This window comes from Pelophylax lessonae (assembly GCF_965119305.1).
Source record: "Pelophylax lessonae genome assembly, chromosome: 1".
Taxonomy (NCBI): Eukaryota; Metazoa; Chordata; class Amphibia; order Anura; family Ranidae; genus Pelophylax; species Pelophylax lessonae.
In genome coordinates, this window is record NC_138768.1 from 463,588,743 (window position 1) to 463,613,651 (window position 24,909).

Sequence of the window (24,909 nt, forward strand, 5' to 3'; positions counted from 1 at the left end):
ACATTTAAATGACTGAGCAGTTCTTTCTGCCCAGTCAATATCTGGATAATTGAAGTCCCCCATTATAATAACATTGTCCTTCCTCTTCGTTATTCCTAACTGTGACAGTAGATCAAACTCCTCTTCATTCTTTAGGTTAGGGGGCCTGTATTGTTCGCACACTTTTAAGTTCCCATTTGTCTCTTCCCTTTGAAGCTCCAGCCACAAGGATTACACTTTCTCCCTTGCCCAATTAGCAATGTCGTTCTTGGTGTTCATTAGCAAATCTATCTTGACATACAGGCACACCCCTCCCCCTCTTCTTCCTTCCCTGTCCCGCGGATACAAGGAGTTCCCCTGGGTAGTCACAAGCCAGTCATGTGAGCTGCCAAACCAAGTTTCTGATATTCCCACAAAGTTGAAATCCTCCTTGAGTATGAAAAGCTCAAATTCTTACATTTTATTACAATAGCTAGATTTCTAGCATTTGTAAACAAGTCTTTTAGTTTTGTACGGATGGATATTACTTTCTCCTTGTTTGTTCTGAGGCTGCAATTGGATTCTATCAACCTACGCACCTTGGTTTTAGGTTTTCTAGTTATACTACCAATATGGCCCCAAGTAGCCCCCTATGATCTTTACTCACAACGGGCTATAGCTTCCTCTGATTCCCGCCCCGCCACCACCTAGTTTAAAGTTTCTGCTGCATCTGAGGGTCAGGGGAAACAAGGTGCCTGTATTAGTATACTTGTTCTATGACATGTTCTAGCATCCCTTCTAAAGCCTTGCCCAGCCAGGCATGCTCCCAAATGACAGACCCATTCCCAGGCTTCTACCACTATTCACAGACAAGGACTCTATTCAGGTGTTTAGGCCCCCAAGGCCTTGCAGACCCCCTGCAGGAGCTGCAGAAGAAGGTCAGGGGACACAGGGCGACTACAGCTATTCCTTCCATGATTTGTACCACCAAAATTCAGCCCTGCATAGGGCTCTTTAGATCAGCTCAGTGCAGGATTCCATCTTTGTAGCTCCGGGGGTCCTGTTTCTATGCCTTAGACTAACTGGGCCCCACCCACAGCTGACATTTATATAGGAACCAATATAAAAGGGGATTTAACACCTGCTTACGTATAACTTTCCCTCTTGCACAGCTTATAACTTTCCCCCTTAGCATGCCCTAATGGCAACATCTAGTGTCGGGCAAGCTAACTACACCTGCCAACATACAGAATCCTGTAATTTACATTTATTTTAGACATTTTTGAATAATCATTTTATCCTTCCAACTTTTTAACATGAAAAGGTGGGACACCTTGGTGCAGAGATGACATCTGCCATGCAGTGCAGTGCAGCAAATAACTGCTGAAGTGTTCACTGCACATACAGTATATGCCCCAGTCCTTGAACCTACAAAATACTCCCTATTTACTTTACTAAAAAGTGAGACCCTTATAGACACACATAAACCGTACAACAAATAACCAAAAAAAAGGCAAAACAAAACTCTTCCTATTACATATGCTTGTCTACACATAGAATATACATAGAGCTAATATTTTGTATGAACTGGCTTTAGAGAAGTACTTAACAACTAGTGACTATTGAGGCAATAAATACTTTAGCCAGGAGTAGGTAATGCACAGCGTAGCTTAAATAGTACAGTGGTAGTGGTCAAAAGTATGTAATGTGTAACACAGCTTACAGAATAAAGTGGTCATTATGCAACATTATGCCCCTCCCTGCAGAAGTCACGTGGTATGACGTAACGCGTAGGGCATGAACAGAGGGTATCCAAAGTGGCGTAGACACGGCGCAGCGCTCTGGAACAGTTACCGGATATTTTTAACTTAAATGTGAGTTTATGCTGTTTTGTCTCCAATAAATATTTTATTATACTACACCATGAGAGTATCCTTTATATATCCTCACCCTGCATCTTATGGAGAGAGTACCTTAAGAAGCCCCTGAGAACACCCATTATCTACAGAGTTAACTAAGCATTGGGGAGAAGCACAGAGAACATCTAGTGGCGATGGCGAACAAGACACATAACAACTCTAAAGAGGATATAAAACCATATGTCTAATTCAAGTAATACTCAGGTGAGAGGCTAAAGAGCACATTGGTGTCACTTGGATGAAGAGAAGCATCATACATGAATATTTCTAGCGGGGAAGGGATACACCTGGATATATATATTAAAGCGGAGTTCCGCCCCCCCTTAAAAAAACTAAAAGTCAGCAGCTACAAATACTGTAGCTGCTAACTTTAAATAGTAGAATTTACCTGTCAAAGGAGCCCGCGATGTTGGCACCCGAAGCCGATTTCCGTATCGCTCTTGGGTGCTGCCGCCACCATCCAGGGTAAGGGAACCTGACAGTTACTGCCGGTTCCCTAATGCGCATGCGCAAGTGTGCTGCGCTTTGTAATTGACCCCGCGGCGGAGGAAAAAGGAGAGGCCGAACTTCCAAGGGGCAGCGCCGCGGCGCTGTCTCCCAGAAGTGGGGAAGGGTACCTGTCAAAAACAGGTACCTGTTCCCCCCTCCCCCCTGAAAGGTGCCAAATGTGGCACCGGAGGGGGGAGAAAGCATATAAGCACTTACACTTTTGGGTGGAACTTCGCTTTAAGGACTTTTTGCATATGTCAATTTGTCAATTTCAGTTCATATTTAAATGTATTGTTTGTGATTATTCTATATATATTATTGTTTAGACTTGTGTTATTGCACAATTGCATGGTGCACTTTTAGAGGATTACATGTGTGGTTTTATACACTTTATGTCAGCAAGATGTTTCATTACACATAGAAATGTGATTATTTATTATTTATTTTAACCGGTTGCCGACTGCGCACAGTATATTTACTGCGGCAGCCTGTCACCGGGTTTTGAGCCAATAGCGGGCGAACGCACGCCCGCTGAGGCGCGCGCCCGCTGGGGCGCGCGCCCGCTGAGGCTCCTTTACAGAGGAGTGCGGGCGTGTGACCGGCGGACCCGATGTCCGCCGGTCACACTACGATTGTCGGTAGAGCGGGAGAAAGGCGCCTGTCATTCTCCCCTGTGTAAAAATGCAGATCAGACGGTTCTACTATGTAGAACCGTTGATCTCTGTTTTTACACTAGGAGACCTGTCCCACTACAGTTAGAATCACGCCCCTAGGACACACTTAACCCCTCCCTCTCCAATACAGTTAACCCCTTCCCTACCAGTGTCATTTTTGCAGTAACAGTGCATATAAATAGCACTGATTACTGCAGTAATGTCACTGGTACCCCCAAAAGTGTCAAAAATGTCAGTCAAGGGTCCGATCTGTCCGCCGCAATGTCGCAGTACCGCAAAAAAAATCGCAGAATGCCGACATTACTCGTTAAAAAAAAAACACCAAAAATGACAAAAATCTTTCCCTTTGTTAGTAAACGCGATAACTTTTGCGCAAACCAATCAAAATACGCTTTTTACGATTTTTTTTTCCCAAACATATGTAGCATAAAACAAATTGGCCAAAAATGTTAAAAAATTTTGATTTTTACATTTTTTTGGGGGGGGGGGGGGGAATTTCATATAAAAAAAAGTGAAAAATATTGTTATTTTTGCAAAATTTACGCTCTTTTTTTGTTTATAGCGCATGATCAAAAAATCGCACAGGTGATCAAATACCACCAAAAGAAAGCTCTGTTTGTGGGAAAAAAAGGACGTGAAATTCGTTTAGGTACAGCGTCGCACGACCGCGCAATTGTCCGTTAAAGTCACGCAGTAAAAAATCACAAAAAAAACCCTGGTCAGGAAGGGGGTAAAATCTTCCGGGGCTTAAGTGGTTAAATAGCGGGTTTAAGCTATGATATTTTGAATATGATTATATTATATCACCGAAAAGGTAGCGCAGCACTATACACTTTTTGTTCAAATAGCTGTGGATAAGCTATAAAGTGCTAGCAGCAACCCCCCACATTTTGTTTATCTATTTTACACGCACTCTGATAGCACGAGAGCCGATACACTTTATACAAAATGAAGATACACATACATGTATTTACGCTGTAAATTTTATTATATTTAGCTTTTGTTTATATAGAAAAATGCATTGTAATATGAAATGAATTAAATATATATGTAGCACATATTTTATGCCTGTTATAGCTTAGTGACAGGTTGGGTTGTGATAAGATGACTATCTGTGCTGAGTAGAATATAAAAGGAGATGCACGCTGACAGTTTGCAAGAGCCACAGTTTAAAAAAAAAAAAACTGTGATATGGAGCAACGCCAAGTCTTACTTACGATCTTCTTCATCTCTATTCTTTATTTACCATCCCCATGTGCAGGTAAGCATGCTAACTTCCATTGAACTACAGGCTAATGCTTAATGTCATTTATAGGACTTTTCTGTTGCATTAGACAAAGAGTGTCAGCCACCAGCATCAGTGCCCTACTTGTATTCTGCAAGCTTGACACTTTCCACTATTTAACCATGTTATTATTGTAACTGACAGCTAAAACCAATCAGCCATATACACAAAAGCACCATATTAGGGCATCTTGTATGTGCCATTCTATCCACTTACCTGTTATCAACACCAGGTACATACTTAGGCTAGGTTCATATCTATGCATATGAGGTTGCTTTTTTTTATGCATTTTTGATGCCTTTTTAATGCTTCTTGCAGAGACTGGTTGTTAAATACAAAACTCTACCAAAAACGCATGTACATGCATTTTTGATGCAGTTTCATTTAAGTCTTTGGAGCCAAAAATGCATCATTCTGCACAAAAAAAGTCCCTGCATCTTTGGAAAAAAACACATTGTAGGAAACTGCAAATGCACTAAAAGACACATACTGTACAATATCTCACAAAAGTGAGTACACCTCTCATATTTTTGTAAATATTTTATTATATCTTTTCATGTGACAACAGTGAATAAATTACACTTTGCTACAATGTAAAGTAGTAAGTGTACAGCTTGTATAACAGTGTAAATTTTCTGTCCCCTCAAAATAACTCAACACACAGCCATTAATGTCAAAACTGCTGGCAACAAAAGTGAGTACAACCCCAAGTGAAATGGCCAAATTGGGCCCAAAGTGTTAATATTTTGTGTGGCCACCATTTTTGTCCAGCACTGCCTTAACCCCCTTGGGCATGCAGTTCACCAGAGTTTCACATGTTGAGACTGGAGTCCTCTTCCACTCCTCCATGACGAAATCACAGAGCTGCTGGATGCTAGAGACCTTGCACTCCTCTACCTTTCATTTGAGGATGCCCCACAGATGCTCAATAGGGTTTAGATCTGGACACATGCTTGGCCAGTCCATCACATTTACAAGGCAGTGGTCATCTTGGAGGTGTGTTTGGGGTCGTTATCATGTTGGAATACTGAGTACTGACAGGGTGACCCCCCACCCCTTCAACATCTGCAGCAATGCTGGCAGCACTCATACGTCTATTTCCCAAAGACAACCTCTGGATATGACATTTACCACGTGCACTCAACCTCTTTGGCTAACCATAAGGAGGCCTGTTCTGAGTGTAACCTGTCCAGTTAAACCGCTGTATGGTCTTGGCCACCGTGCTGCAACTCAGTTTCAGGGTCTTGGCAATCTTCTTATAGCCTAGGCCATCTTTATGTAGAGCAGCAATTATTTTTTTTCAGATCCTCAGAGAGTTCTTTGCCATCGGGTGCCATGTTGAACTTCCAGTGACCAGTATGAGAGAGTGAGAGCAATAACACCGAATTAAACACACCTACTTCCCATTCACACCTGAGACCTTGTAACACTAAGGAGTCACATGACACCGGGGAGGGAAAATGGCTAATTGGGCCCAATTTGGACATTTTCACTTAGGGGAGTACTCACCAGCGGTTTCGACAGTAATGTCTGTGTGTTGAGTTATTTTGAGGGGACAGCAAATTTACACTGTTATACAAACTGTACACTCACTACTTTACATTGTAGCAAAGTGTCATTTCTTCAGTGTTGTCACATGAAAAGATATAATAAAATATTTACAAAAAATGTAAGGGGTGTACTCACTTTTGTGAGATACTGTACATGTGAGCCCAGCTTTAGTGCAGTGGATCCAATGTAAAAATAAAAACTGACTGCAAAATTGAGCTAATGTCCAAGTAGTCAATTTAGTTCTACGGGTATGCCATAATCTTCCTATACAGGTGTCAGGATTTTCCACTGCCGTGGCAATAGATGTGCAAGTCATAATATATAACTTACATAGCTTTATATAAGGCTATTCCAGGGGAGAATAAAGACACAATTATGTCAATATCCGAAGTGGGCATGCTAATCTGTTAAAGAAAGGGAAACCTAAAAGAAATACTGTAAGGTGTACAATGTAATAGTAAGGTTTCCTTGCTAACCAGCTATCTATATACTGACAGTATTAAAAACCATGGTGGTCAGAGTGCAGTCAGACAGACTCATTTTCCATTTGGCAGCCCGTAGGAAGCTGTTCCTTCAAATAGTTCACTGTCTGTTACAGAAAGTCAGTTCAATGCCAGGTACACACAGTCGGTGAATAGATTTTGGCTAAGACCTAATGAATCACTGACGCAGACTCGTTCAGAAAATATTGGGTGCTGATGTCCTATGCACATTCATTGCAGTAAAGCTGGCCATACACTAGAAGAATTTCATTACAAAATTTGTGTTTTCAGAACGTTTATTTGATGTTCTAATGGTTAGTGGGTACAATTGTTTATGACTGTAGTGACAAGAAAATACGAAGGAGCAGGATGGAAATTTTTCTTAAACAAATTAAATTCTTACAGAGAATGTGGTTTTCATTCAGGAAATGATGTTCATTCCAAAATCAAATGTTAAAATCAATTGAAATTTTAAAGTACTTTCGAACCACATTCGCTAAGTCTCTTTTGGCATTTTCAAATGTACAAAAATCTATAATACCAGTGTATGGTTGGCTTATAAAGAACAATAGAGGAAATTGCACAGCAGATGAATCAATCAATATTTTTTGTATTTTATTTAAAAAAATCTTTTTGGGTTATACTTTGCTTTTATTATTTACAGTTGCAAAAGAGAGACAAACATCACATTTTTATGTAAAATAAAATTTTACATGTAGTAATGTGATTTCTATGTATTTATGTTACTTCTACTGTATCTACTAAGTTCTGTCGTCATGGTCACACTATAAAACCATACAGAATTTAAAATGTTTGTAGGACTCGTGCATGGGGCAAATGCAATTCCTGCTAGTAAAAATCTAAACCAAGATTTCCTTTGGCAGCAATTTTATATGCATTGAAAAAGATTTCTTATCTGCAAAACAAAATGGTGTTAAGTAAATATAAATGTTTTAAATGTTGATGGATTCATTATTTAGGGACGTACATATACAGACAGGGCCAACTTACTGTTTAACACTTTAGAGTATCTGGATTAATTTAAGTCCCTTTTCCAGGAGAGCTTGCAGTCTAATTCCCCTACAGCAATCATTCATGCATTCACACTTTCTTTAGGGCCATTTGGGGACGAAGTCAATTAAAATACATTTATAGTGAGGGACTATGGTGCCTGCAGACCTTGCCTTCAAAAATTATATTTCCTGCTCTTCTCATGTCAGAATACCATTGGGTCAGCTTCGCCCTCTGACCCCTCAGGACAACACTATCCTAGTCAATAAATTCAGAGACCTCGTACCCCCCAGCCCATGTATTTTGTCTGTCCTTGCTCAGGACTTCCTGTTAGCACATTACCTAGAAGAGGTGGTTTCCCAGATTAACTGTAGGCAGGTTAAAATGTATATAGTCTAGTGAACCAGTGGCTGGCACTGGCTGGGAAAGGGGTTAAATGTTTATAGCTCAGTTCCCAGGCTTTTGGTCCTAGCCAGCCCACCTATGCTATAAAAAGGGGGGCAGCTGAGGTTCACGAGTTCCAAGTTCCGTTGGGTTTTATGAGTTCCACAATCCCCTGTGATCACACGTGTTTGGCGCTGCTAAAGGAATTGCGGTTTTCGGAAGACATCCAAGTCATGGACAATGCCATAATGGACTCTCACCGCCTGGGCCACTACGCTATTCTAGTTAGGATTAGGGGTAGGACTTTGTTCATTGAACTATTATGCTGCAGTTCTTCAGTAAAGTTACATTAACCATTCTGAGCCTGGTCTAAAAGTATTCAAAGGGGTGTATGTCGGTTTTGGTGTATTAAAAGAACTTGGGTCTGTAAAGCACTATGAAGTATGAAGTAACACCTCTACAAAAGGGTTAACTTGGCAAGACAAGGAGGAAGAGTGTAGTTGGATAACCAAGTAGAAGAACACAATACAAGCAACCAGTCATTACCACCTGGTAAGATGACAGGTCCTCTGGTAGCGAGGGGGTCTTTGTTTGGCTCCCTCCCTAGTGGTCCATATCCAATAACAACAGGATCCAAACTCATTTTGCAGAGATCTATGGCCCGATCACGAGGTACAGGAAGTAGGTCCCGCTCACATAAGGATCAGGTTATAGCTTTTGTGGATGGAGGACTCCACTGTTCAGTGTAAATTTTTGTTTATTAAAAATTTTACAAACATACAACATAATAAAAACATATTTACATATATGCAGAATAAATAAATGACTTATCAAGGAACCCGTACTGTCAACCAGGCCTACAACTGACTTAACTGCTCTACCCTATTTGCAATTCTGGTAAGGATCGGGCGAGTGATATTTCCCATAATCCCTTTCCAGAACCAAAGAGGCATGCCTGTCATATTGATACTCCCTAAGCAAGAGTTTAACCTCAGAGATCATCACCTGATCTCCAATTATTCGAGACAAGCCTACCAAGATTCCTCCGCAGATGCTGGTAGGTGACATACTTATCAAGCTGTTTATTTCTTCCTATGACCTTGAAAAACCCAATGAGTCCTTTGTTTTGTAAGCTTCCACCGCTCTGACTTACTGCTGCAAAAATCCATGATCGATACCTGTGCCTAAAAAAAGATCCCCAAAGGATTGACTCACCAGGTACCACTCCCCCAATGGGGGTGTATTGGGGCTATTCAGAGTCACAGACAGAATACAGTGATCAGTAAACTCCACCGCCTGACACACTGGTGCCGAGAAGGCAGAGTTTCCCTTTAAAAAAAAAAAATATCTATTTTACTCTGACTATTACCTCACGGAAAAGTGAATCCCGTGTTGTCTGGGCAGCAGTGAATGTGGAAATGAACCAGACCTGCCTCTCTAGCCATTTGATTAAAAAAAAAGCCATTGCAGTCTAGCCTGGTTTCAGTACCTTTCCTGTCCTTGATCCTAGTGACGGTGTTGAAATCACCACCAAAGACAACTTGCTGGGCTGTAAAAAGAAAAGGCTTGATCTTCATGAAGAAGCATTTCCTGTCCCACTTTGTCTGGGGCCCATAGATGTTAATCAGGCGCAGGTCCTGCCCCCCATGGAGACATCCAAGACCATGCATCTCCCCATTTCTACCTCAATAATCCTCCAATAGGTTACCATGCCGGAAAAAAGTACCGCAACTCCAGTGTAAGGCTCAGCCACAAGAGACCAAAAGGAGGGGCCGTGCCTCTACTCCTTCCCCCCCCCCCGACATCCAAAGGAGCTGCCCTGTTTGCCCTGTGATGTTGGCAAATTGGGGCCTCGATGATAACACTGCAGAGCGCACTGGGGACACGGGAACCAGTGCTGTATTCTGCAGCCAGCAGAGAGGGGGCAGGGCCAAAGCTCCATGCAGCCTGTGCACTCAGTAAGGAGCTGTTGTAGTAGGAGCCGAGAGCCCAGCCCACGGACCTCTGCATTCCCCAGCCAGCAAAGAGGGGGCAGGGCCAGGAGCTCTACTGATGCTCTGACCCCCCCCCCCCCCATGCAGCCTGTGTACCCTGGTTGGAGCGGCCGTAGAATTAGAGGAGATTTAAGTGGATGCCCCACCTCCGGACCTCTAAAACTGCCTGATGGCCAGGTATGTCTTTCCCCCCATAGACTGCATGACTGCTACCCTGAAACCCTGAGCTGTTCAAGTGCAAATCTGTGCATTTCTGAAAGGTCTCTGACCTTCTCCTGTACTGTGTCCGCTGTCTCTGACCATCTCCTGTACTGTGTCCACTGCCTCTGACCGTCTCCTGTAGTGTGTCCGCCGCCTCTGACCGTCTCCTGTATTGTGTCTGCCGTCTCTGACCTTCTCCTGTACTGTGTCCGCTGCCTCTGACTGTCTCCTGTACTGTGTCTGCCGTCTCTGGCCGTCTCCTGTACTGTGTCCGCCGCCTTTGACCATCTCCTGTAGTGTGTTTACCATTTCTGACCTTCTCCTGTATTTTGTCCGCCGTCTCTGATTGTCTCCTGTACTGTGTCCACCGTCTCTGACATCTCCTGTACTGAATCTGCAGTCTCTGACCATCTCCTGTAGTGTGTCCACAGCCTCTGATTGTCTTCTGTAAGGTGTCCACAGCCTCTGACCATCTCCTGTAGTGTGTCCGCAGCCTCTTACCATCACCTGTAGTGTGTCTGCAGCCTCTGACCATCTCCTGTAGTATGTCCGCAGCCTCTGACCATCTCCTGTAGTATGTCCGCAGCCTCTGACCATCTTCTGTACTGTGTCTGCAGTCTCTGACAGTCTCCTGCAGTGTTTCCGCAGTCTCTGAATGTCTCCTGTTCTGTGTCTGCAGTCCCTGACAGTCTCCTGTAGTATGTCCGCAGCCTCTGACAGTCTCCTGTAGTATGACCACAGCCTCTGACGGTCTCTTGTAGTATGTCTGCAGTCTCTGACAGTCTCCTGTAGTGTGTCCGCAGTCTCTGACAGTCTCCCGTAGTGTATTCGCAGCCTCTGACCATTTCCTGTACTTTGTCCGCAGCCTCTGACCGTCTCCTGCAGTGTGTCTGCAGCCTCTGACAGTCTCCTGTAGTATGTCCACAGCCTCTGATCGTCTCCGGTACTGTGACCCCAGCCTCTGACAGTCCTCTGTAGCGTGTCCGCAGCCTCTGATCATCTCTTGTAGTGTGTCTTCAGCCTCTGGCCATATCCTATAGTGTGTCTACAGCCTCTGACCATCTCCTGCAGTGTGTCTGCAGCCTCTGGCCATCTCCTGTAGTGTGTCTGCAGCCTCTGACCATCTCCTGTAGTGTGTCCGCAGCCTCTGACTGTCTTCTGTACTATGTCTGCCATCTCCTGTGTTGTGTCCGCAGTCTCTGACAGTCTCCCGTAGTGTGTCCGCAGCCTCTGATCATTTCCTGTACTTTGTTCCTAGCCTCTGACCCTTTCCTGCAGTGTTTCCAGTGTGTCTGCAGCCTCTGGCCATCTCCTGTAGTGTGTCTGCAGCCTCTGACCATCTCCTGTAGTGTGTCCGCAGTCTCTGACTGTCTTCTGTACAATGTCTGCCATCTCCTGTAGTGTGTCTGCAGTCTCTAACAGTCTCCCGTAGTGTGTCCGCAGCCTCTGACCATTTCCTGTACTTTGTCCGCAGCCTCTGACATTTCCTGTACTTTGTTCGCAGCCTCTGACAATCTCCTGCAGTGTGTCCGCAGTCTCTGACTGTCTCCTGTACTATGTCTGCCATCTCTGACCGTCTCCTGTATTGTGTCTGCCGTCTCTGACCTTCTCCTGTACTGTGTCCGCCGTCTCTGACTGTCTCCTGTACTGTGTCTGCCGTCTCTGACCGTCTCCTGTACTGTGTCTGCCGCCTCTGACAGTCTCCTGTACTGTGTCTGCCATCTCTGACCTTCTCCTGTACTGTGTCCGCCGTCTCTGACCATCTCCTGTACCATATCTGCAGTCTCTGACAGTCTCCTGTATTGTGTCCACAGCCTCTGATTGTCTTCTGTAGTGTGTCCACAGCCTCTGACCATCTCCTGTAGTGTGTCCGCAGCCTCTGACCATCTCCTGTAGTGTGTCCGCAGCCTCTGACCATCTCCTGTAGTGTGTCCGCAGCCTCTGACCGTCTCCTGTAGTGTGACCCCAGCCTCTGACAGTCTTCTGTAGTGTGTCTGCAGCCTCTGACCATCTCCTGTAGTGTGTCTGCAGCCTCTGGCCATATCCTGTAGTGTGTCCACAGCCTCTGACCATTTCCTGTAGTGTGTCTGCGGCCTCTGGCCGTCTCCTGTAGTGTGTCCGCAGCCTCTGACCATCGCTTGTAGTGTGTCCGTAGCCTCTGACTGTCTTCTGTACTATGTCTGCTGTCTCCTGTAGTGTGTCCGCAGCCTCTGACAGTCTCCCGTAGTGTGTCCGCAGCCTCTGACCATTTCCTGTACTTTGTTAGCAGACTCTGACCATCTCCTGCAGTGTGTCTGCAGTCTCTGGCTGTCTCCTATACTATGTCTGCCATCTCTGACCATCTCCTGTGTTGTGTCTGCCGTCTCTGACGTTCTCCTGTACTGTGTTCGCCGTCTCTGACCATCTCCTGTACTGTGTCCGCCGTCTCTGACCATCTCCTGTACTATATCTGCAGTCTCTGACCCTCTCCTGTAGTGTGTCCACAGCCTCTGACCGTCTTCTGTAGTGTTTCCAAAGCCTCTGACCATCTCCTGTAGTATGTCCGCAGCCTCTGACCATCTCCTGTAGTATGTCCGCAGCCTCTGACCATCTCCTGTAGTATGTCTGCAGCCTCTGACCATCTCCTGTACTGTGTCTGCAGTCTCTGACAGTCTCCTGCAGTGTGTCCGCAGCCTCTGAATGTCTCCTGTTCTGGGTCTGCAGTCCCTGACAGTCTCCTGTAGTATGTCCGCAGCCTCTGACAGTCTCCTGTAGTGTGTCCGCAGTCTCTGACAGTCTCCCGTAGTGTGTCCACAGCCTCTGACCATTTCCTGTACTTTGCCCGCAGCCTCTGACCATCTCCTGCAGTGTGTCTGCAGCCTTTGACAGTCTCCTGTAGTATGTCTGCAGCCTCTGATCGTCTCCGGTACTGTGACCACAGCCTCTGACAGTCTTCTGTAGTGTGTCCGCAGCCTCTGACCATCTCCTGTAGTGTGTCTGCAGCCTCTGGCCATATCCTGTAGTGTGTCCCCAGCCTCTGACCATCTCCCGTAGTGTGTCCGCAGCCACTGACTGTCTTCTGTACTATGTCTGCCATCTCCTGTAGTGTGTCTGCAGTCTCTGACCGTCTCCCATAGTGTGTCCACAGCCTCTGACCATTTCCTGTACTTCGTTTGCAGCCTCTGACCGTCTCCTGCAGTGTGTCCGCAGTCTCTTACTGTCTCCTGTACTATGTCTGCTGTCTCCTGTAGTGTGTCCGCAGCCTCTGACAGTCTCCCTTAGTATGTCCGCAGCCTCTGACCGTCTCATGTAGTGTGTCCGCAGTCTCTGACAGTTTCCCCTAGTGTGTCCACAGCCTCTGACCATTTCCTGTACTCTGCCCCGCAGCCTCTGACCGTCTCCTGCAGTGTGTCTGCAGCCTCTGACAGTCTCCTGTAGTATGTCCGCAGCCTCTGATCGTCTCCGGTACTGTGACCCCAGCCTCTGACAGTCTTCTGTAGTGTGCCTGCAGCCTCTGACTATCTCCTCTGTTGTCTCAGTAGTCTCTGACCATCTCCTGTACTGTGTCAGCAGTCTCTGACAGTCTCCCGTAGTGTGTCTGCAGCCGCTGACCATTTCCTGTAGTGTGTCCGCAGCCTCTGACCGTCTCCTGTACTGTGTCTGCAGTCTCTGACCGTCTCCTGTAGTGTGTCCGCAGCCTCTCACCGTCTCCTGTACTATGTCTGCAGTCTCTGACTATCTCCTGTAGTGTGTCCGCAGCCTCTGACCATCTCCTGTAGTGTTTCCGCAGCTTCTGACCATCTCCTGTACTGTGTCGCAGTCTCTGACAGTCTGTAACGCTCCTGCGTTTTTTATATGGTGTGGATTTTCAGCTGCAGAAATAGTTCCACGTCAGTTGTCATGTAAGAGATATGCTGAGATACCATTCCCAACCTCAATGACTCATCATGTGTGGAAGGTCTTATTTCAGCCAGTAAATACACACAATTAGCAAGCTGGTTCCTAGAGTGACTTTATATATGTGGTAACACAATGATGAAGGTTTGAGGGATAGGTTGAGTGGAGGTGGTAGGTGATAGACACTTGAAGGTGAGACAGTAGCAGATGGATGCAGGAAGGTTTAACAATGTTGTATGATAGCAGATGATAGAATAGCAGGTGGACATACAAAAGAGATCAACCCAGTGCAGAAAAGTAGCAGTAGTCTCAAGAGCTAGCAATCTAGTTTATGCAGATGTGATAAACAGTCTCTACTATGCAGAGCTAGATAGTGTAAGCTTAGTATAAGTTTATAGAGAATTCCCCTGCGGGGTACTTAGCACTATTAGCGATACAGCCGAAGGGTGGTTCAGGAGAGGCGGATGATCCAGTAGCGGGATACAGGGATCAGCGCAGCGAGGTTCCGTCAGCGAAGTAAGCTTGCAAGCATGGAAGCTTCAAGCAAGGTTAGCATCCAGATAAGGGTGTTTGAACGAACACATGTGAGTGAGAGCCGACGCCTTAAATAGCCATCTAGTCCGGCGCTGAGTGATGACAGCTCCAGTCTTAAAGGTGTATGCGCACCTTTCCAAAAGTAAATGGTAGGGCGCATACACTTGTGGAAAGTGTAATTTAGGGTACCAAAGGTACCGGAACATTACAATACCCCCCCTTTAAGGCCTGCTCCTGAAGGCCTCTGGAGCTGGTTTGTCTGGGTATCTCGCATGAAAATTGCGGATTAATCTAGGGGCATGTATGTCAGAGGTGTTTAGCCAGGTGTCGTCTTGGGGCCCATAGTTCTTCCATCTAACCAAGTACTGAAGTCTTCTTCTGTAGATACGAGAATCCAGAATCTCTTTTATCTCGTATTCTTCTCCACCTTCAACTTGTACAGGAGGGGGAGGTGGAATATTAGGCCTTATTCCTTGGTCCGGAACATGGGGTTTTAGTAGCGACACATGGAAAATGGGATGGATTTTTAGGTCCATTGGCAATGTAAGCTGCACTGCAGCTTTTCCAATAAGTTTCTTGATTGGGAAAGGTCCCAAGAACAGAGGTCCAAGCTTTTTGCTAGGCATCTTCAGTCTCAAGTTTTTTGTTGAGAGCCAAACGAGGTCCCCGATAGTATACTGTGGAGAAGGTCTTCTACGAAGATCATAGTACTTCTTTTGTTGACTGTGAGCGTGTGCAATGGTAGTATTTAGTAAACCCAGAGAATCCTTTATTTGGGAAAGATAGTCTGAGGCTACTGGGTTATTTGAAGGAAGGATGCGTGGAGGGAGAATAGAGGGATGGAACCCATAGTTCAAGTAGAACGGACTCTGCTTGGTTGTACTGTGAGTTGCGTTGTTGTAGGCAAATTCTGCCAGGGGGAGAAGATCCAACCAATCATCCTGTTGGTAAGAAGTGTAACAACGTAAATACTGCTCGATGCATTGGTTGACTCTTTCAGTCTGTCCGTTGGTCTGCGGATGGTAAGGAGAAGTGAGCTTCCGCTCAATCCGTAGTATGTGACATAGTTCTTGCCAGAATTTAGAAATAAATTGGGATCCACGGTCAGACAAAAGAGTTTTTGGGATACCATGTAATCTGAAGACATGTTTCATCAGGAGTTCTGCCGTTTGTTTGGACGAAGGTAGTCTGCGAATAGCAATGAAATGTGCCATCTTTGTCAGATGGTCCACTGACACCAAGATGGTATTAAATCCTTTGGAAGGAGGCAATTCTACGATGAAGTCCAATGACAGAACCTCCCATGGAGTTTGGGGTATTGGTAGACTGCATAGTAGGCCGGATGGTCTCGTAGTGTCAATTTTGGACCTGGCACAGACATTGCATGAAGAGACGAATTTTTGTATAGATGTTTTCATGTCAGGCCACCAGAATTGCCGAGAAATCAAATTGAAAGTCTTTGTCATACCCATATGTCCTGCCATAGGCACATCATGCGATAATTCCAAGATCTTGGTGCGTAGGGTAGGTGGTATGTAAAGTTTTTTTGTTGTAGTAGAGGAAGCCTTCTGCATCGGTATTTAGTTGTGGTGGGGGTGAATCCAACCTTATACCATGCAGAACCTCTTCCTTCAAGGAACGGACAACTCCAATAATGCGTTTGTGAGGTATTATAGGAACGGAAGGAATTTCAAAGTAATTTTCTTCAGTTAGTCATGATAGTGCATCCGCCTTTTTGTTCTTATCTGCAGGTGTGTAGGTCACTAGGAAGTTAAACCTTAGAAAGAATAGTGACCATCGTACCTGTCGATGCGAGAGAGTTTTGCTAGTCTGAAGATATTGGAGGTTTTTATGGTCCGTGTATATAATTATTGGTAATTGGGTGCCTTTGAGTAAATGTCGCCAATTCTCCAGAGCCAATTTTATAGCAAGCAGTTCCTTCTCACCCACGGGGTAATTTATCTCGGGACTGCTCAGGGATTTAGAAAAAAAGGCGACTGGATGAAGTGGTGAAGTGGGGGTAGGTCGTTGGGAGAGTATTGCTCCTACTGCCAGGTTTGACGCATCTACCTCCAGAATGTATTGGAGGGATGGGTCTGGATGGCGTAATATGGGAGCGGAAGTAAACCTTGTCTTTAACAAGTGGAAAGCCTTATTTGCTTCTTCTGACCATTTAAATGGTATTTTTATGCTAGTGAGCTGTGTGAGGGGTCTCACAATAGCAGAAAAGTTTTTTATGAACTTCCTGTAGAAATTTGAAAATCCCAGGAATCGCTGTAGCGCCTTGCGTGTAGTTGGTGTAGGCCAATCCTGAATGCAGGATATTTTACTCATGTCCATCTCGATTCCTGTTTTGGATATGATGTAGCCTAGAAAGAGTACCTCATCTTTATGGAACAAGCATTTCTTCAGCTTCACATAAAGATTATGTGCAAGCAATCTCGATAATACAAGTCTTACATGTCTTATGTGTTCAGACAGGGTCCGTGAATATATAAGTATATCGTCCAGATATACCACAACACAGACATCTAGTAAGTCTTTAAAAATATCGTTTATAAATCGTTGGAAAACTGCAGGGGCATTGCATAGGCCGAATGGCATCACAAGATACTTGAACAATCCGTATCTAGTTCTGAACGCAGTCTTCCACTCGTGTCCATCACGGATTCGAATGAGATTGTATGCTCCTTTCAGGTCTAATTTTGAAAAATAGGTAGCTCCACGCACCTGCTCAATGAGCTCAGGGATAAGTGGTAGAGGATAGCGATCTTTTATCGTGATAGCATTCAATTTCCTGTAGTCGATGATAGGTCTGAGACTTGAATCTTTATTGCGAACAAAAAAGAGTCCTGCTGCTGTGGAAGAAGTGGAAGGTCTAATAAAACCTTTTTCCAAGTTCTCATCCAAATAGGTTTTGAGATGGGCAAGTTCATCCTGTGAAAGAGGATAAACATGACCGAACGGCAATTTGCTATTTGGGAGTAGATCAATGCTACAATCATAGTCTCGATGAGGAGGTAATGCTTGAGCATTTTTCTCAAGAAAAACCTCAGAAAGATCCTGATAACATAGTGGTGCAAACTCATCTGTCACCACAGACAGAATCTTCCCGGAAAACGGGAGGTTACACGTTTCCTCGCAATAACAAGAAGGGAAGGTCAAGGACCGTTTCTTCCAATCTATGGTTGGTTGGTGTGTGTGCAACCAGGGAAGTCCCAACACAATGGGAAAGTGGGGTGATGGTATTAAATCGAAGGTAGAAGTCTCCCTATGAGACTCGTTAATAGTGACTAGAAGTGCTTGTGTCTGATCAGTGATCGGACCAGAGGATAACGGAACACCGGTAATAAGACTTACTGAGACAGGTTTGAGTTTAGAAATAATAGGAATTTTATTTAAAGCAGCAAAACATATATCCATATAATTTCCACAAGATCCTGTGTCAATCATGGCCTTAGTAGTAATCCTGTTCTGGTCCCACTGTAATGTCAAAAAAACAGAAATGTAGGGGTTAGTGAATGAAGTTGTCAATCCTCCTAGAGAGACATGTGAACACTCACCCTTCCTTTTGTTGACTAGGGGACAGACGTTTATCTTGTGATCCGGGGATGCACAGTACAAGCAGAGATTTTCATTTCGTCTTTTGGCTTTTTCCATAGTTGATAGCGGTGGGCGTATGGTTCCTATCTCCATAGGAACGGGGTCAATGGCCAGACTCCAAGAGGAAACGGATAATGGCATTCCCATCTTTTCAGCCTTTCTTTCTCGTAGTCTTCTATCTATGGTAATACAGAGTTGTATTAGTGCATCCAGGGTTTTTGGCAGATCCGCTCGGGCGAGCTCGTCCTTAACGGCTTCTGATAGGCCAAGCCTAAATTGGGTTTTCAGAGATGCATCATTCCATTCTGAATCAAGGGTCCATCTCTTGAACTCTGCGACAAAGTCTTCTACAGGCCTCCTTCCTTGTTTCAAGGATCTTAACTGAAGATCAGCAGTACTCTGCCTATTGGGGTCATCATATAGGCTAGTGAGCTCTGCCAGGAACAAGGCATTGGAGTTGAGAAGCTGGTCGTTTTTCTCAAAAAGAGAATCTGCCCAGGCTCGAGGATCGTTTGATAGGTAAGAAATAATAGTACAAACCTTAATGTGATCAGTAAGGTAGGTACGAGGTTTTAGCAAAAAAAGTAACTCACATGCGTTTTTAAATTCGCGAAATTTTTTGCGATCGCCTGTAAATACCAAAGGGGGATTTATCTTGGGTTCAGGGGACTGAGCAGAGGTAAGTTGTGTCAGTCTAATTACCTGCTGCGACAGAGCCTGATTGTCTTCTTTTAATTCAGCAAGTGCGTGTATTAACGCAGATACTTGCTGTTTTAATTGTGTCACCTGAGTGGTTATTTCTGCTGAATCCATTTTTTGGTTCGTTCAATCTGTAACGCTTCTGCGTTTCTTATATGGTGTGGATTTTCAGCTGCAGAAATAGTTCCACGTCAGAAGTCATGTAAGAGATATGCTGAGATACCATTCCCAACCTCAATGACTCATCATGTGTGGAAGGTCTTATTTCAGCCAGTAAATACACACAATTAGCAAGCTGGTTTCCTAGAATGACTTTATGTATGTGGTAACACAATGATGAAGGTTGAGGGATAGGTTGAGTGGAGGTGGTAGGTGATAGACACTTGAAGGTGAGACAGTAGCAGATGGATGTAGGAAGGTTTAGCAATGTTGTATGATAGCAGATGATAGAATAGCAGGTGGACATACAAAAGAGATCAACCCAGTGCAGAAAAGTAGCAGTAGTCTCAAGAGCTAGCAATCTAGTTATGCAGATGTGATAAACAGTCTTTACTATGCAGAGCTAGATAGTGTAAGCTTAGTATAAGTTTATAGAGAATTCCCCTGCGGGGTACTTAGCACTATTAGCGATAGCCGAAGGGTGGTTCAGGAGAGGCGGATGATCCAGTAGCGGGATACAGGGATCAGCGCAGCGAGGTTCCGTCAGCGAAGTAAGCTTGCAAGCATGGAAGCTTCAAGCAAGGTTAGCATCCAGATAAGGGTGTTTGAACGAACACATGTGAGTGAGAGCCGACGCCTTAAATAGCCATCTAGTCCGGCGCTGAGTGATGACAGCTCCAGTCTTAAAGGTGTATGCGCACCTTTCCAAAAGTAAATGGTAGGGCGCATACACTTGTGGAAAGTGTAATTTAGGGTACCAAAGGTACCGGAACATTACACAGTCTCCTGTAGTGTGCCAGCAAAATGCTGGACCACATTCTCACACACTCTCAAACTCATAGACATTGACCACCCACCCGTCAAGATTCCTCTATCATCCACAATCTTTTTTAAGTAACACAACGTTTAACCAAACCTCCTCATCCAGACCCATAAATCCTCAGAGGGGTATAGACTCATTTTTTGTCAAGATAGTGACATTCTTTATCAAGGGCTGTCGTGAGAAAACTTTCGGGACAAGCCCTTTCCAGTCCAGCTGGCCCCTATATACATGCTCATACCACTCCCAAAACAGATCTAGTGACTCCGGACGCACAAATGACAAATCATATTCATAGAAACGTGCAAGACTGATGAGAGCATAAATATCCTCTACCTTTAATCCCATGGCTAGAATCCTATCCACAACCACCTTCCAAATAGGTGGAATACCTCCTCCTTCCCACCTGAGCTGTACCACATTCCTGCTTTTAAAGGAAGACGGTGCGTTAGGTGAAAGTCCAACAACTGGCTCCCTTCTAGCAGCAGCAAGAACTTGTCCCGATACAGCCGTAGCATAGCTCTTACCCGGACAGATGGCACAGAATTAAGGGTTTTAGACACATTTAGTGGCTGTCTAGGAACCTCTGAAATCAGGTTTGGTAAATTACTCACCATCTGATCCTCAGTCCTTCCCTCCAGCAGTTCCAGAAGTACCATAATTACCAGAAGTCCTGTTATTAGGTAAAGTCTTCTGTTTAGAAAAAACATCAGCTGTTTTAGCACCCATACGGCACTCCTGCTCTGCAGTCTTAGTGTCCATGTGGCACACCTGCCCTGTGTTTTTGTGTCCACACGGCACTCCTGCTCTGCAGTCTTAGTGTCCATGTGGCACTCCTGCCCTGTGTTTTTGTGTCCATTTGGCACTCCTCATCTGCGGTTTTAGTGTCAATGTGGGACACCTGCTCCTTGTTCTCACAGACAACTTCTTTGTTTGGCTTCTTACCATCTCTCTTACCATCTCCTCCTGCATTCCTTGCCGATTGCAAGGATCAATTGACAGATGCAATCTTGTCCGTGGCAGCAATCACAGGAAAGTCTTCCACACTGTCATGGTCTTACCTTCTTGCTGTTCTCCTTCGTTTGACATGTGCTGGCGGCCATCTTGGTTTCTGGGTTTCTTGTAGCCTCCCACCCTGCGGCTCCTCCTTCCCACTGGGAGGACCTGGATGCCTAGCTCATATATATAGGAGGTCTGTGGCTTCAGTTCCCTGCTTGGTCCTCCTGTGTTCACATGCTACTAAGACTGCTGCTACTTCTGGTTCCTGTTCCTGGCTTCGTCTGACTACCCTGTTGGTTCCTGATCCTGGCTTCGTCTGACTACCCTGTTGGTTCCTGATCCTGGCTTCGTCTGACTACCCTGCTGGTTCCTGACCCCTGGCTTCGCAAAGACTCTGCATCGGTTTCGCCATCCGTTTGGACTTTTGCTTTATAGCTTGATTTTCAATAAAGCTGTCTTATTTTCACTTATCTGTTGTTGTACGTCTGGTTCATGGTTCCGTGACATTAGGACCAAGCCATGAATTCTGACGGTACAGGGCCATCCTCGCTACCCACGCTGGTTGCCAGACTTGATCAGCAGGATCACCTGTTGGGTCGGTTCGCCGTGGCGTTGCAAACCCTGCTTGAACGCACGGTACCACAGGCCACGAATTCTGACGGTACAGGGCCATCCTCACTACCCACGCTGGTTGCCAGACTTGATCAGCAGGATCACCTGTTGGGTCAGTTCGCCGTGGCGTTGCAAACCCTGCTTGAACGCACGGTTCATTTCGCTCCCGTTGCCGATGGGTCGGTTGTCGCTCCTGGGTCCGCTCCTACTGCCGCTCCGGTTGTTGCGCCAGAGTCTACCCCGACACCTGTTGTTGCGCCCGCGGTGTTTCGGGGTATGTCCGGTTCTGCCCCCCTTCCACAGCGCTTTGGGGGAGAGCCAACTCAGTGCCGAGGTTTCCTCAACCAGGTGGGCATTTATTTCGAGTTGCTGCCACATGCCTTTCCTACTGATAGATCAAAGGTGGGCTTCTTAATCTCGCTGCTCTCGGACAAGGCCTTGGCCTGGGCCAGCCCTTTATGGGAGAACAACAATCCGGTGGTTGCCGAGTTTTCCGGTTTTGTTGCTTCTCTTCGGAAGGTATTCGATGTGCCGGCTCGTGCTGCCTCTGCTGCGAAGCTCCTTATGTCCATCAGACAGGGTTCACGATCCGTAGCTGAATACGCCATTGAGTTTCGTACCCTGGCAGCAGAGGTGGGCTGGAATAATGAGGCTCTGGTCGCTGCTTTCTCTCATGGTCTCTCGGATGCCTTGAAGGATGAGGTTGCAGCTAAGGACCTACCAGTGGAGCTCGAGTCTCTTATTTCTTTCCTGATTTTGATTGACACCAGACTCAGGGAGAGACCTTCCTTTAAGGAGAGTCTGCGGAGGCCTCCTAACAGATTGGCGCCTACCTTTGTTGTCCCACCCGTGCCTCCCTCTCCTCCCACGCCTCCTGGGCATGACTTGTCTGGGGGTGAACCCATGCAGCTGGGGTTTGCTCGCCTGTCCGAGGGGGAGAGGGTACTCCGGAGACGCGAGGGCCGATGCATGTACTGTGGTCTCGGTGGGCATTTTCGGTTGGCATGTCCGAACCGTCCAGGGAAACGCTCGCACCTGAGATCCTGTCGGGGGCAGATCTTGGGTGGAGTCTCCTCGTCCCCGGTTTCCCGTGTTGACAAACCACTGATCACTGTTGTCCTTTCCTGGGTCGGGGGCTCGGTGACGACCCAGGCGTTGGTGGACTCTGGTGCTGGTGGTTTGTTCATTGATAGTGTGTTCGCTGCCGCCAATTCCATTCCTCTGCAGGCTCGAGGTTCTCCTCTGGCTCTTGAGGCGATAGACGGCAGACCCCTTCTGCCGCCACACGTGACTCATGAGACCCTTCCAGTGGGGTTAGCCATTGGAGCCGTCCACAGAGAGTCGGTCTGCTTCCAGGTTATTTCGTCACCACACTACTCGGTGGTCTTGGGGTACCCCTGGCTCCAGAAGCATAATCCGATTTTCGATTGGAGATCGGCCGAGATCCTCTCGTGGTCACCGCAGTGTGGGACTAGTTGCATCCATGGGCCTGTCAAGTTGCTGTGTACTTCCTCGGACTCTCTGTTGCCCCCTGAATACGAGGAGTACCGGGATGTATTCGATAAGGTGCGCGCGGTTGCCCTACCTCCGCACCGCCCATACGATTGTGCCATCGAGTTACAATCTGGTGCCGTTCCTCCTCGTGGCAAAGTCTATCCACTGTCGGTAGCGGAGAATGAGGCCATGGAGGAGTACGTGAGGGAGGCGCTTTCACGTGGACACATTCGCAAATCCTCGTCCCCGGCAGGGGCTGGATTTTTCTTTGTGAAAAAGAAGGGCGGTGAGTTGAGGCCTTGCATCGATTACAGGGGTCTCAATCGCATCACGATCAAGAACGCTTACCCGATACCCTTGATTTCCGAGCTGTTCGATCGCCTTAAAGGGGCCACGGTCTTTACCAAACTCGACCTGAGGGCGGCATATAACCTCGTAAGGATCAAGGCGGGCGATGAGTGGAAGACCGCGTTTAACACCAGGACCGGTCATTATGAATCCTTGGTTATGCCCTTTGGGCTGTGCAATGCGCCCGCAGTCTTTCAGGAATTCATCAACGATGCTGCAACAGGTCACGGAAAACAGTGTGTGGTGGTCTACCTGGATGACATCTTGGTATATTCTGAGTCCATGGAGACCCACATTCTGGATGTCAAACGAGTGTTGCAACGGTTACGAGAGAACAAGCTGTTCGGTAAGCTTGAGAAATGCGAATTTCACCGATCCCAGGTAACCTTCTTAGGTTACATCATTTCCGCTGAGGGGTTCTCCATGGATCCTGAGAAGGTTTCGGCTGTCTTACAGTGGCCCCAGCCCAGTGGTCTTCGCTCCCTGCAGCGCTTTTTGGGCTTCGCCAATTATTATCGGAAGTTCCTCAGGGACTTTTCCATGCTAGCCAAGCCTCTCACGGATCTGACCAGGAAGGGCAGTAATTCCCAGGTCTGGCCGCCCAAGGCCATCCGAGCTTTTGAGGCTCTAAAGTCCGCCTTTGTGTCGGCTCCGATTCTGTCGCATCCCAACCCTGGGTTGCCCTTTGTCCTCGAGGTGGACGCGTCTGAGACGGGAGTAGGCGCCCTTCTGTCTCAGCGTAGAACACCAGAGGGTCCTCTGCTTCCTTGTGGGTTTTACTCCCGGAAACTGTCTTCCGCGGAGTGCAACTACCAGATTGGTGACAGGGAGTTATTGGCCATCGTGCAGGCTCTTAAAGAATGGAGGCACTTGCTCGAGGGTTCGGTGGTTCCGGTCCTCATCCTGACGGACCACAAGAATCTGACCTACCTCTCTGAGGCCAAGAGATTGACACCACGTCAGGCCAGATGGGCTCTGTTCTTGTCACGTTTTAATTACGTGGTCTCCTACCTACCCGGTTCCAAGAACATCAGGGCTGATGCCTTATCACGGCAGTACTCCGACCTGTCCAGGGAGGAGTCGATTCCGACTTCGGTCATACCTCCGAATCAGATCCTGGCTGCCATTCGCACCAGCCTGACCTCTCCCCTGGGTGAGCAGATTTTGGCGGCTCAATCTGGTGCTCCCTCTGGGAGACCCAACGGCAGATGTTTTGTGCCTGAGGAGTTGCGCACTCGGTTGTTGCGAACCTACCATAACTCCAAGACCGCGGGGCATCCTGGAAAGAATCAGCTGTCCTGGGCTGTTTCACGTCTGTTCTGGTGGCCTTCCCTACGTTCCGACATCGCCGCATATGTAGCGGCATGCTCCGTTTGTGCCCAGAGTAAGTCCCCTCGGCACCTTCCGTTGGGCCTTCTGCAACCCTTAGCCACCGGGGAGCGCCCATGGTCACACCTGGGGATGGATTTCATTGTGGACCTCCCTGCATCCCGAGGCCATACGGTCATTCTCATGATTGTGGATCGGTTTTCCAAAATGTGTCACTGTGTTCCTCTCAAGAAGTTACCCTCTGCACAGGAGTTGGCCACGATTTTTGCCAGGGAGGTCTTCCGGTTGCACGGTTTGCCCAAGGAGATTGTGTCGGATCGGGGGAGTCAGTTTGTGTCCAGGTTCTGGCGCGCCTTTTGCTCCCAGTTGGGGATTCATCTCTCCTTCTCCTCGGCCTACCACCCTCAGTCCAATGGGGCCGCAGAACGTTCCAATCAGGCCTTGGAGCAATTCCTTCGTTGCTATGTCTCCGATCACCAAGACAATTG

General features: G+C 46.6%; 1 protein-coding gene across 1 annotated transcript in view; it reads left to right on the plus strand.

Annotated features, from left to right (window-relative positions):
• Positions 1 to 4,228: 4,228 nt before the first annotated feature.
• LOC309544919 (mast cell protease 1A-like) overlaps positions 4,229 to 24,909 on the plus strand; it is a 44,391-nt gene continuing 23,710 nt past the window's right edge. Inside the window, exon 1 of the mRNA XM_082243926.1 lies at positions 4,229 to 4,301. Coding sequence (XP_082100052.1) covers positions 4,232 to 4,301 — 70 coding nt within the window. The 5' untranslated portion in view covers positions 4,229 to 4,231. The remainder of the gene's footprint in view (positions 4,302 to 24,909) is intronic.